At 34.3% G+C, this 14,346-nt stretch overlaps 1 protein-coding gene across 2 annotated transcripts in view; it reads left to right on the forward strand.

Moving 5' to 3' along the window:
• Nucleotides 1-219: 219 nt before the first annotated feature.
• LOC128223951 (ubiquitin carboxyl-terminal hydrolase 20-like) overlaps nucleotides 220-14,346 on the forward strand; it is a 30,487-nt gene continuing 16,360 nt past the window's right edge. For both annotated transcript variants that reach the window (XM_052933470.1, XM_052933471.1), the window contains exons 1-11: nucleotides 220-311; nucleotides 5,532-5,621; nucleotides 6,248-6,367; nucleotides 6,778-6,878; nucleotides 7,414-7,565; nucleotides 8,160-8,229; nucleotides 8,563-8,676; nucleotides 9,226-9,304; nucleotides 10,100-10,739; nucleotides 12,101-12,192; nucleotides 13,186-13,352. In XM_052933470.1, the coding sequence (XP_052789430.1) occupies nucleotides 5,541-5,621; nucleotides 6,248-6,367; nucleotides 6,778-6,878; nucleotides 7,414-7,565; nucleotides 8,160-8,229; nucleotides 8,563-8,676; nucleotides 9,226-9,304; nucleotides 10,100-10,739; nucleotides 12,101-12,192; nucleotides 13,186-13,352 (1,616 nt within the window). In that variant the 5' untranslated portion in view covers nucleotides 220-311; nucleotides 5,532-5,540. The remainder of the gene's footprint in view (nucleotides 312-5,531; nucleotides 5,622-6,247; nucleotides 6,368-6,777; nucleotides 6,879-7,413; nucleotides 7,566-8,159; nucleotides 8,230-8,562; nucleotides 8,677-9,225; nucleotides 9,305-10,099; nucleotides 10,740-12,100; nucleotides 12,193-13,185; nucleotides 13,353-14,346) is intronic.

A 14,346-nucleotide genomic window follows, 5' to 3' on the forward strand; every position in this document is an offset into this window, starting at 1 on the left:
GGGGAAAATCGTCGAATTTATTTCAGTTTTTGTTTATACACTTAGTTAACACTATATATGCATTATTGCCATACTTTCAGTGTTTATATATTTTATTTAAGTTAAATTTATTTCCCTTTACGCCACTTTGAGCATCTTTACGTATCTTTACGCGTCTTTACGCATCTTTGCGTATTTAAGGTATACCGCGGTAAACCCGTTTCAATTTTGCCGTTATGTCTATTTTACCGGAAGTGTTTCTCCGGAAATGTTTCCAATTTCGTGATTTTCATGATTTTCTCTTTTTGCGATATTAGTCCTATTTTGGTGATGTAAGTCGTATATCAAGGCTGTCTTTATACTTAAAGATCAAGTATTCATATTTTCAAATGTATCTTAATAATGAAATGGCCAGGGTTTAATTACACACTTTATGTTCTTATGTTATCGTTTTAGTCAAGTTACCCTTAGCGGATCATAACCAATAGCGGATCACTCTCTTGTTGAATACACGCTATAAAGTTTATTTAATTGTATTTTTTTCTAAAAATTGGCAGTTATGTACTTTAAAACGATTGTGAAAATCACAACAAATATTGGTTAAATCGAACTTCAAAATCATCTGTATCATACGAACGTTCGATGCAACTGTTTACTTGACCCAGTTGTTCCGGCCTCAATTTGATTGCAACATGTGCTTTTTCTGAGAACTTTTCGTCCAACTACAATGTGTAAGTGAACAATTTATACATTTTATGAAAGGTCAATATATAACCACTTAAAAATGCATAACATTCTTTTCTTTCATCAATGAATTGTTAGAATTTGGCGGTCATAATTACGTGTGGGTAATTAACCAATAGCGGACTGCCATTTTGTTCATGCAGTGAGTTTGAGAGGTTCTCTCAACATAGTAAATTTGTACCAGTTTGTCATTGCCGATTTTTTTAAACATAAAACAAACATTGCTGGATACTTATGTTACTTTAATTATGATTAAAATATGAATTATAACACACATATCTAATTTAGTTTCAAATGTTTGACTTTTTATTATACATAAATATGATGTACAGTACTGTACTCACTTAATATCATAAAAATGATATTTATCAGCTTTAAATTTAAAAGAGGCCTGTGTTTTAATTGGTATCGAGGATTGCCACTTCCATAAGTGTATACCATGCAGTTTGTGATTGTTTTTAAAAATATCACTTGTGTTCTACAGATGAATGAAGATTGAATTTGGGCAGAGTTGACAACATTATTTATTGAGAAGAGTTGGTGGAGGTAAGTAACCATTTGAATCTGGAACAGAACATCACATTAACATTATCATATTGTAGCAGTGTACACTTAAAATAAATTATTTGAAATAAATCTCAAAGTTACTTGCTCATGGTTTGTAAAATCTTTAAAGTTCAGGTGGCCGTGTGGACTAGCCAGCTGTCTTCTACTTTTTTCTTCGTTTTCCCTAATTCTGTATTTAATTGAAATGATTTTCTTTCAGGTACCACCGCCACCTAATATATCTGCCATCAAAGCCAGAAGAGGAAGAGGCCATGATATCTCCACAGACAAGGAAGACCATGATGAACCACAGTCTTCAGCAAGCTGTTGCACATCTATCACATTAGAGAACTCGATGATAAAGGGGTACCATGTGTACAAGATAAAACCCCCAATAACTGACCCTGTGCAGGGTTCCCCCTTGGTTCTAAAAAGTTGTCGCCACTTTTTCGCGGGGGGTTAAGGGGGCCACGATAGGCCCCCTTACGGGTCCAGGGCAGCGCCCTTGTGGGGGCCAAGGGGGCGAAGCCCCCTGAAGCTCATGGGGTTTAAGCATTTTAAGAGCCTTAAATTGCAATTAATTAGCACATTGTCGTGCAAATCATAACATTTTGTTGTACATGAAGCACAAGATATTAATAGCAAATTGTTATTCTGTTGACAAAATTCATTGTATATGGACTAGTATATAAATAAAAAAATATTGCAAAAAATGTGACATAAACATCAATATGTTGATTTCAGTCTAATGCCTGCATACAATAAAAGAATACATTTGTGAAATTATGAGATAAATTTAGAATAAATGGAAACTCAAAGAAATATACATTGTCAAACTAGGGCCATAACTTTCCTAATAGAAATTTGTCTACCTACTCTTTACTCCAGCCAACATATTAGAAGCCTTATCAAATGGGGTTTAATCCTATTTATTTGATTTCTGTTAATCTTTTTGACACTTTTTGAACTCTTAGAATGCTGCATTTATAGCAATTACAAATTGCGACAAAACCGAAAGCAAGTCTATTTTTAGCGCGTAAACGTCATTACGAAATTTGCATATCAAGTGACTTTCCGACAACATAAAATTCTACGATTTGCATATTTAAACTAACACGATAATTACGCAACAACAAGGCTGTTGAGCTAAATATTAAAATTGTTTGCTAATAAGAGACATAACAGTTAAAGGATGTCATTGTTTATCCGTGAAAGCAATAAAATTCTGCAATAATTAGCGAGGTGTTGACTGGGCCGTGACTGCTTGCTTTAATTATCGGATTAATTTTTGTTGTCGCACCAGCAGATGCGCTTGATTTATGACAGTGACAGAATCGATTATCATGCAGGCCGCATGGTCACCACTTACGTCATTTTAAGAAAATATTTTAGAAAAAAATCCTTGTCGCCATAAATTCGCCAAATTTGAAAAGTTGTCGCCACTTTTGCGATTTTGTCGCAAATGGCGACAATGGCGATCGCCAGCGGGAACCCTGCTGTGACAAAGCTTGTTGTAGATAGGGAATATACTTACATCAAAGATAAAGATGCATGCCTTGTGTGGATTCCTGGACTTTCTGAGTCTGATATCACTTTACATGACATGGTAACAGATGATAAAAGACAGCTTAAGTTGTCAGATATAGCTGCCCTTCCAATTGGCCATGTACCATGCATTCTTTGTTTTTACAATGTACTTGATTCGGGTGGACACGTGTGTGCCAGCATGACTGGTGAACCAACGCCCAGTTTCCCACCGTGGCCTGCTCCATCTGAGAGTGGTGGTGGCGTTGTTATTCCATGTAAATATGTACTTACAGCAGAAGATGAAGTGAACACTATACAAATGCTAAGAGAAACACTCAAAAAGATGCCCGAATGTTATGTGATGAAAATAGTTGTTAATTGACATTGATATACTTGTTATTGCCATTAAAATAAGGTGGACTAAAACTGATATATAAACTAATCCGTTAATTCATGTCTTTAGAATGTATTTAGAATTTAATTGGCATTGTTTTGTTTTCAACAAATCTAGTGATAATTCGTTGCTCATTATTTCTCACCTGCAATAGAACTGCTTGATGTTATTGATCAAAGAATCTCCAAATTACAATTTTTGATTGTAATAAGTACTTTATATGGATTATGGTTTTGTTTAGTTGTTCAATGTTTTATACTCAAAGTAGCTTGAATTTTGATTCAAATTGTTGCATCTTTTGCCATCAATCTTGTTCACTCCAGTTTTCGTGATGTCTGTGTGTTTTGTTCAGGTTTAAGAAATAGGTTTACCTTATACAGTACTACACATGTATTTCTAACAGCTTTTAACCTGTTACCTCCTATCATTGCATAGGTTAGTACCATAATATCAACACCTAGCTCAGGCTAGCTGGTCAGAATTTCTAGTCAACTTGTTATGTGTTTATATAAATTATATTTGTTTATATTTTACTTTTTAAATGTCTGTGATTTAATTCTTGTTTATAATGTGATTTACTGTGATTTTATGATTCTGTTATCCGCAATCATTGTCAAATTATTTTTTAAATGAAAATAAATTATCTCAGTCAGCATGAGTTTATTCTATGCATAGAATTAGTAAATCCTATTCATAAACAGTTCACAGATTTACAAGCACATACATACACAGTTATTATTCTTATCCATTTTGAAAATTTTATACAGTTATAAAAAGTCCAAAAGCTCTCAAAATTAACTGGACCTGAGTGTTTTCAGTTGGAAATTTGTTGAAATTATTTAACAAATCGGATATCTTTAAATACATATGCTGATTTGGTGGTCTGTATCATGTCAAGTCGGTAGAGATCGCATATATATATGCGATCTCTACCGACTTGACATGATACAGACCACCAAATAAGCATCCTGTCATGATATCACCTATAAAATGCATAAAAGAGGGACTAAATATATTTAACAGAAAAGATAAACAAACTGATTGTCAGTTTTGACAGCTAAAATCTCGCTTGAGAGAACCCCCAATATCGGAATGTCACATGATCTGTTATTGGTAAATTTGGTTCGTTAATGCCTCATTTACTCGTACATGCAAACAACGGTCAGTTAATCTGTGTCTGCACTGAAATTGAATTATTTTATGTCAATCAAAAGAGGAAATATTTTTCTTTTTAACTGTAAACGTTGCAATCTCAGAATGTAAAACGTTTGTTCAATGCACAGCATTGTTTCCATACTGATCCGCTACGGGTAACACGACTGTACTTTTACTCGATATGAAATGTCACATGATCCGTTATTGGTAAATTTGGTTCGCTAATGCCTCATTTACTCGTACATGCAAACAACGGTCAGTTAATCTGTTTCTGCTCTGAAATTGAATTATTTTATGTCAATCAAAAGAGGAAATATTTTTATTTTTAACTGTAAACGTTGCAATCTCAGAATGTAAAACGTTTGTTCAATGCACAGCATTGTTTCCATACTGATCCGCTACGGGTAACACGACTGTACTTTTACTCGATATGAAATGTAAAGAAAACCATCGACATTCTCAAGAAAACATTTGAGCCTATATACAAATTATAGAAAAGGGGTTCAACAGAATTTGTTTTTACTTCTGACAACAGTAAAGTAAACCTAGTATTGAAAGTGTGCCTGTGGTGGAGCTCAAAAACATGCATTCAGGAACACTAGCACTGTTGTTTGACTGACCGAGCTAACCAGGCCGTTGGTGTTTTCCCACACACATGACATTCCTTCCACATTAACCTTTCTGGCCATTCCAGGCACTTTTGATTTTACTTCTGACACCAGTAGAGTAAACCTGAGAAGTAAAGTGTGTCTGGTATAGGGTATTTTTTTTAACTAATTTCAATGATAACTCGGCGTTTTATTAAAGTGCCTTAAATTTAAACATAGAGTCATAAACTGTATATTAATTTTGGCAACAATTAAATATAAATTGATCATCTTTACCTTGGCATCATATGGCGGTCATATTTTTTATTAGTGATTCATTACACAAATCAGTGATTATCGTAAGGAAGTAAAAAACAACTACATTAGGAACCCTACATACATATCTACCCACCCTTCAAAATATGGGTTGACCAAAGTAATATTTAATTGTCACCTTATTACTGTTAGAACTGTTCTTGCAAACATTGTACTTCAAATTTGCTGTTTGATGAGCAACTGCATGCTCTTACTGGCATTTCCACATAGATTGTCATTTATTTGGAATAATGAAACTTTTCTTTTCAACTATTTTGGCACAGGATGAAGTAATGGCAAGCAAAATATCGAGGTGTGCCCATGTTTCCAGCATCGGACGAATATCATGGGAGGAAATTAAGAAAGCACAAACGGTACAGATACAGAACTAAAGGGGCTTAGAAAAGCTCATTTTTTGTTACTAAAAAACTCAATTCTTATGCCAACAAGCAAAAAAAGAATAGACTTTTCTGATATTTACATTGAGACGTGGCGATAGCTATTAAGTTATAGGAAGGTGCTGCATCCTGTCTTTTATGCACCCTTTTTTCCTAATGGATACTAGCATTTGCACCATTCCGACATCTTTTGATGTTTTAGATTATCAAATACATCCTTTTGTTTAAGAACTTTCTATATGATTATAAATATATACCAACTTTTATATTATATTATTTGTCTTTTTTCATATTAGAATCTGTAGCAGGGGGTCCTAGGTTTGATTTAAATTCTCAACGTTGTCAGTGTTCATATACTACTGCATGTAATTGGTACATGATTAGTTATCATAAGTCACAAAACAATTTTGCAACTTTACGCTATTTGTTCATCATGCAGTTTAGTTTTAATAATATATCAGCAGCATCCTGCTCTTCATTAAACCTGGCTTTAACCCTAATTGAGGGGATTATCCAATTACTACCACCCATCCCTTCTAATGTAAGTGATGCCTGCTGGTGGCACTTCAACACATCTTACTTGTTGGTTTGCTCCTCTTCAGACTGAGCATTGTGATAGTTGTGAGTCCAAAGAAAAGAACTTGTGGTTGTGTCTGATTGGCAGCTGTTCCTATATTGGATGTGGGGAGTCTGGAAAGGACCACAGCTCACAGCATGCTGAGGTAGGGTCAAGGGCTCGGTTTTGAATTCTTATTTATGACCAAACTCAGTGGGTTGTTTTCTCACCTTTTTGTGAATGGGTCGAGGGCCCTTAAGAGTTGTGAAAAACAATATGCTTTAAATTTTGCATTTACAAAAGAACAATTCAAACAAGAAAACAAAGCAAACACTTTCCTGAACTTTCCTTTAACAGTCTACAGTCAAGTAACCCAAAGCAAACTCAACTGCTTATCTAATGTCGCTTTATTTAATAGCTTTAAATTTTATTTTTTTTAAGTAGACTGTCCTGGTAACTACACATTGGCAAATGCATAAATTGGTAGTCAAATTGCATTAAAAATGCATGTTCAGCATACTTGAGATTATGTATTTTTGTGAGCCTACACAATTTAGTCTGTATGTATTGTTTTAGAGCCATAGTCACTGCCTGTCCATCAACTTATCCACACTCCGTATCTGGTGTTATCGCTGCGAGAGTGAAGTGTTCCATGACAAAAACAGCCCTGCATTCATGTAAGTGTGATGAGAAATGTTGAATAAGCCCAAACAGTAATAATTCATTACTGTCACTGGTGAAAAATAGGGTTACTGTCAGGGTAACACATTGTCCGATTAAGATCTAAGACCACCAAATGTGAGTGACCATTATAAGCATGATGTGAGTAGATGACAATATATATTAGAAAAAAGCAACTATCTCATGAGTTAGATTGAACATAGGAGTTTAGTGAAACTAATGCAATGTACTTTAAGATTTGTCTTCAGTTAATGTTTGGTAAAATAAATGTCAAGCCGTCAACTTAGGTGGAAGAAACAGACACAAGACCACACCTTCACGTAAAATTGTGCCAATGAGACTGAAAACTATAATGTAATAACTTGTTTCACAATCATTGTAAAATAAATATGTTTAAACTAAGAAACAGACCTTTCAGGGAAGATAACTGCAGACAATTCTCAGAATTTGTTTTTAAAATATATTTGAAAAGAAAACTTTTTCAAATGAAGTGTACAATTCTACAGCTTTAAACCTCTATTTCCCGTGTAGGATTCCAGACAAGCCCTCTACATTGGAGGAAGAAATGGACGTCCAAGGGGAGATAACTGCAGAAAACTCTCCTCACCACAGTGTGTTTGGTTTCGAAGACAGTGAGTCAGAACCAGATGAAGACATTGGCATGCACAATGTTAAACCTAAAGGTTGTTAATATAATTATTTTATAATATTATAATAGAGTATTGGTAGTGCTGGTGTGATGATAAAATTAAATGGAATAATAATCAAACAATGGTTTCAATCAATTGTGATTATCCATAATAATTTTTTAATGAATGGTATTACTTTATTTAAAGAACAACAACATAAAATGCACATGTATAAAATCATTTGTTGCAGGATAATGTTATATATCAGTGATAGTGGAATGGATGTACAAGTACATACAAAAATTAACTTGTGAATTTATTCTTTTTGAATTCCTTATTTATGGTCAATTAGGTAATGTACAGGGCAAAAAAATTATTAAAACAAACATGAACTATAGTTTGATACCAATATTTAGTTCATATTTTCATTCCTTTGATTATATCCGACTCAATGATCGATTTTAGTTGTCCATTTTGATTCGATAATCAGTTATGCAATTTGTCCAATCATCCAACTCTAATTATTTGTATTTTAATCATTTGTTTGTTGAAATGACCTGTAAGTAATGATAAGAAGTCTGACTGATTGTCAGCAATTGAACTAGAGAGAGTAAAGTAAATTTAAGCAAGTGTTCTTTATATTTGCAGGATTGACGGGGCTGCAGAATCTTGGGAACACGTGCTACCTTAATGCTGCCTTACAAGCACTCTCAAATTGGTGAGAAACAATTCATTAGCTTCATGTAGGGATTAAATAGTGATTGAGTATTGTTGAAAACCGGTCATTGTCCTTTAGTCAGCAAAAAACAGTAAAAATTGATAATCACTAAGAGTTAAAAAAAATATTTTAAGAACATATAAGATATCGGGAGGGGGATGCTCAATTTTGTGTATTGTTTTTGTTTTTTGTGATCAAAAAGCTGAAAAAATACACACCCAACTTTGCTAAAGATAGAATCACTTTGGACTGGCCTTACCTTATCATTGTGACGTACTCTTGTAAGTTAAAGTGTTAAAATCATTAACAATTGTTTCTTAATCTCTTTTTCAGCCCCCCACTGACAAGATATTTTCTTGACTGCCCGGGATTTGTCCATCCAGATAAGTCGCCCCGCATTAGTACCAGCTATATGAAGCTGATGAATGAAATCTGGCATAGAAAAAGGTGAGTTCTAGTATGAAATTACAGTGTCAAATAACTTTCATTTAAGGAAAAGATTGATTTAAAAAACATGAGTGTCAGGAATTTAACTTGGAAGGCCAACAATAAACCTACCCTTACACACGCTTGGGTTTAAAAAGAGAATGACTTGAAGTTTAAAGAGCCAAAACCTAAAAATAACTGGCTGTTAAAGTAAACTTTATATATTGATTTCAAAAGCCAAAAATCCTTTTTGGCTTGTATCCAGTTCAAAGGGTGCATAAGAAGTGAAAATGGTATCGGTGTTCTTTTTATACCCATTATTTCATTGAAAAGGACCCTAGTTAATGTGTTTTTGTATGGTAAATCTGGTGTACTCTTACAGAAACAAACCTTACCTTCTCTGCCTATTTGTTATAGCATTCTTTGTCATTTCCACGCCAAGTTCGAAATTACCACATTAAGTCGAAATGATCCATTTTTTCCAATCTGAAGTCCCTGACCCCCTTCCCAAAATAGTTGAATGGAGCACTTACCATTATGTAATTACATATTATGTGTATGTATTTTTAGGCCAAGTTACATGGTACCCAGCAGTGTTGTGAGCGGTATCAAACTGGTCCACCCCATGTTCAGGGGATATGCTCAACAGGTAGGGGTTTCAAGTTTATCTCCTTTACTATCTATCCATGTTGAGCAATCAAACGGATATTCTTGTAATATGTGTGGAGGCATGGGGCGTATTGCTAAAGAATCATAAGTTTAAGATTGTACCTTTTTCATCCATTCAGCAATTTCTTTACAACAAAAAATCATCTTTAAGAAAGTAGTATGCATTATGTTTATTCTGAAGTTAAAAAACAACAATTTTAAAGCATTAGTTTTTAGCCTGAATTTTGTTAAAATATCCAATCTTCATGTAACTTGGTGAGAATATTAGTTGACCAGTGTGAAAAATTGTTCTCTCCGGTCAAAAACATGGTGACTAGGTCAAATATTAAGACAAATTTTTTGTTTGACAGTTTCTTATTCCTTTCATTAAATCAACAGTGTTCATCCAATCTTCAAGATTGAAGAATATGTCATATTATTATTAGGACCAGTGTAAAAATGGGTCATCTCTGGTCAAGAATTGGGTCTGACCAGTGTAACTATTGACCAGCAGCATTTACTCTTTCTTCTATAGACATACATCCTGCTGCAAAATCACATTTGTCCAAATGATAAATCCAGCTGTAATGAGGTTTCTCAAGAAATATTACAATTCGAAATTGCACAATAACATTTTCTTGAGATGATTATGCTTCTGTTATACTGCCCCTGAATATGGCTCAACAGGTCTGTGCATATACAGCTAAGATCACATTACATTATTCTCAAATATATTTCTTAAACTTTTAAACAACTGTTTTATGTAAAATTATAAAAAAAATGATTTCTCTAATAGGATACTCAAGAATTCTTGAGATGTTTCATGGACCAGTTACATGAAGAACTAAAGCAGCCAATCAAAGATAACCATGAGGATAGGGAGGAGGAGTCAAATATTCATGAGCATAAAAGCTCACCGGTGATTGGTCAGATAAAAAAAGATGGACAGATCCCAATGGATACTAGCAGCACGAGCAGCCAATCAGATTGTGACTATGAGACATGTGACTCTGCATTAGGAAGTGAGAAGGATTCTGTTAGTCAGAATGGATTTAGTGACGAGGATCAAGGAAATGAACTGGCTCATCTTAATATTTCATCAAACTCTCGTGAATTAAGATCGCAGAAGAAAACAAGCAATTCGTTCAGCTCAGAAAGTGGGATCAGCAGATCAGATGATTTTTCTAACAGGACTTCTAAGCTTAAAGAAAAGAAAGACCATGCCAATAGGTCAATACGTAGTGCAGAAAATGTTAGCATTGGTAATGATGATCAGAGGAGTGATTCTGGGGAATTTGTAGACGCTGAATCGGAGCCTGCAAGAGGGCGTGTTCGTGGTAGGAGAAGAGTGTCAGGGTCATCAGAGAGAGGAGAGGGGCTGGGCAATAGGTCAAAGGCTAGGCAAAAATCAGGTTCAAGCTACACTACTCATTCAGGTATGAATTTTAAAACCATAATGAAATGGGATGTAACACAGTCGTTGCTTATTAATTAATTAAATTAATAACGGTCTCAGTGCCTAGACGCTTATAAATTGAATACTACAAATGCTGAGCATGTGGAATGCTGTGATGTTACCAATTCATGCGTAAATACAGGAAAGCTAATATTTAGAACGTTCATTCAGGATTTGTGAATTGTTGATGAAGAAATTATGATAACAGTGTATAGCAGGGTGGGGCACCTGCTGCCCTTTTCCAGTACCCTGCTGCCCTTTACTACACCCTGCTGTGCCCTTTTGTTTGACAGAGTCAATTTTCAGAAATAAGTATGAAAATAATAAATATAAATAGTTTTGACACTAAATTAAAGAAAACAGTTAAGGTATTCATAACTAACTATTAGGATTGAAAGTGATTACAACAAATACACAATAAGAATTCAACATTGGCCCTTGCAAGTGCCCGATCAAGGCTCACTGAAAGTGCCCTTTTTAACCTAGCACCCTGCCCTTTTCAAATCCTGGCTGGAGCACTGGTAAATACATCATTTATTGCATTGAAACTTTGGATATGTATTCCCAACTATCTAACCTACTAAATTAATGAAGTTAGATAACACTTATTTGAATATATTGCAAATAATAGGCCTTTATTATTTGACTTGGACATTCTGGTTAAGGTTTTGCATGTTAGCACACATAGGTTAATATCTCAGCAATTACTTGATGTACATTGTATTGCATTGAGACTTGATACAATGGTACTCAACCATCCAACCTACTTAATTAACCAAGTCAGATAACTCTAATTTGTATTTAATGCAAATAATTGCCCTTTATTATTCAACTTAGAAATTCTGGTTAAGGTTTTGCGTGTAAGCACACATAGGTTAATATCTCAGCAACTACTTTATGTATTGCATTGAAACTTTATACAATGGTCGGAATGGTATTCAACCGCCCAACCTACTTGAATATAACCAAGTTAGATAACTGTATTTTGCAAAAAATGGCCCTTTATTATTAGACTTAGAAATTCTGGTTTAAATTTTGCATGTTACCATATTTATGTTAATATCTCAGCAAATACATCATATATTGCATTAAAATCTAATCTAACAGTGATCCATGCATGTTTCGCCAAAACTTTTCAATCCTTACACTGAAAAGCAGCAGAATAGTCGAGCGCTGTCTCTGGGACAGCTCTTGTTTTTATAAAAAAAGAACTTCAAAATAATTATTTTTAATCAAGATTAACAGAGATGCAAGCAACAAACTTTTTTTCTTCAATGTACAAGTATTTTGTATATATCACTATGCCAACAGTAACACAAAATATTGCATATCATATTTCAGGACCGGGGAAGAATGTGCAATACCGGAGTGTGATATCAGACATCTTTGATGGCAAACTGAACAGCTCAGTGCAGTGTCTTACTTGTGAAAGGGTATGTCATGTTCCTCTGTTTAAATCATATTCGTAAATGAAAGCTTTTTAGATTTGCAATTTCATCATTGACTCTTTTTCTTTAAGAAAATAGAAATGCCATTGCTTTGTAAGGCATTTTAAAGTCATTGTTGGAATTGGCGATGTGAACAAATTAATCTTAAGCATATGTTAAACAATTAAGAATACCCCCAAAAGACCAGTTTTCTCCCATTTGACTGAAACTCTTTTAAGTACAAATTATCTCCCCTTGTAGTGTATCCTTCAAATACAAGTTATCTCGCTTTGTAGGGTAACCCTCAAATGCAAATTATCTCCCTTTATACCGTCACCCTCAAATGCAAGTTATCTCCCCTTGTAGTGTATCCTTCAAATACAAGTAACCTCACTTTATAGTGTCACCCTCAAACAAGTATCTTGCCTTGTTGTTGTTAACAACTTTTAAAAACATGTTTGCTGGTACCCTCAGAAGTCAATGTTCATATAGTGCATCAGTGTTATTCCACCATTTTGGGAAGCGGGTCAGGGCCTTACTGATCAAGAAAAGTTGTGTCAAGAAATTGGCAAGAATGGTTTAAAAATGGGCAAAAAGGATAAAAGAATGTGATCGATTTCTTCAAGAATACAAAACTATTCCATGCAAAGACCATTGGGGGTGGGGAGGGGGCCAATTTTTAGATGAAATAAAAATAATTAAAAGTGTATGATTAAGCATCGGAAATTTGTTGGAAAAAAACCAACACTGTGCATGTATCAATGACTCATGTTGCAGGACAGAAAACGGGGATTAAGAGTGTTAAAATACATTAGATCTCACAAATACAAGTTATTAACCTTAATTTGTCAGGTTTCAACAACCAAGGAGGCATTTCATCTCTGCCAATTCCCTTAAAGGATGCATGCATGAACTAGCTATGTTGTTAACCAGTTGGGGTGTTAAACTATTTATAAGGAATATCCCACAAACGCATTAGGTATCTCCTTTTATTATCAGGTTTCAACAACTAAGGAGACATTTCAAGACTTATCCTTGCCCATTCCATCCAAGGATCATGTTCATATGCTTCATGCATCAACCAGTCATGTTGCCGGGCAGAAACTGAAGGCATGTAGTGAGGTCCACCAGAGCTGGCTACATTGGATGTATGGCTACTTGAGAAGGTATGGAAATCAGAGGCCTGTTTCAATAAAAATCAAAGTTGGTCCTAGGGCCAAAAAATGTTTTGGTTAGGGTTACACTTCAACTTACATTCTTTTCAAAAGCAGGTAGAGTTGGTAGCCTTTTTAGCTCTACTATTGGAAGAATAAGGAGAGCTATTCTACTTAAATCTAAGTGACAGCGTCACACCTTGGTTTTTGCATGTAACCACATTTAAGTAAATATCTCAGTTAATACATCATGCGCTGCATTGAAACTTTTGACAAGTGTTCCCAACTATCCAACTTACTTAATTAATCAAGTTAGATAACTCTATCTTGAATATTATGCAAACTATTGTCCTTTATTATTCTACTTAGAAATTCTGGTTAAGGTTTTGCATGTTAGCACTTGTAGGTTAATATCTCAGCAACTACTTGTTGTATTGTTTTGAGACTTTATACAATGCTACTCAACCATCCAACCTGCTTGTATAACCAAGTTAGGTAACTTTAGTTGGCATATAATGCTAATTATGGCCCTTTATTTTTTGACTCAGAACTTCTGGTTAAGGTTTTGCATGTTACCACATTTAAGTCAATATCAAAGCAAATTAACATGTATTGCATTGAAACTTAAGACATTTGTTCCCAACTATCCAACCTAGTTGAAAAACTAGATGTTTTGCAAACTATTGCCCTTTATTATTCAACTAAGCAATTAAGGTTTTGTATGTAAGCACATGTAAGTCAATAACTCGGCAACTACTAGATGTATTGCATTGTAACTTTAAACAATGAAGAATGATAACTATCTTGCATATAATATAAATTTTGCCCCTTTATTATTTGACATAGAAGTTCAGGATAAAGTTCGGCATTTAATATTATTTTATAGTGATCCATGCATGTTTCATTAAAACTTCTTATCTTAAAAGTGGCTGAATAGTCGAGAGCGCTGTCTCTGTGACAGCTCTTTTTTTATTTTTTTTATTAGGCTTTATATAAGAATGTTATT

This window comes from Mya arenaria, chromosome 17, assembly GCF_026914265.1.
Source record: "Mya arenaria isolate MELC-2E11 chromosome 17, ASM2691426v1".
Lineage (NCBI taxonomy): Eukaryota > Metazoa > Mollusca > Bivalvia > Myida > Myidae > Mya > Mya arenaria.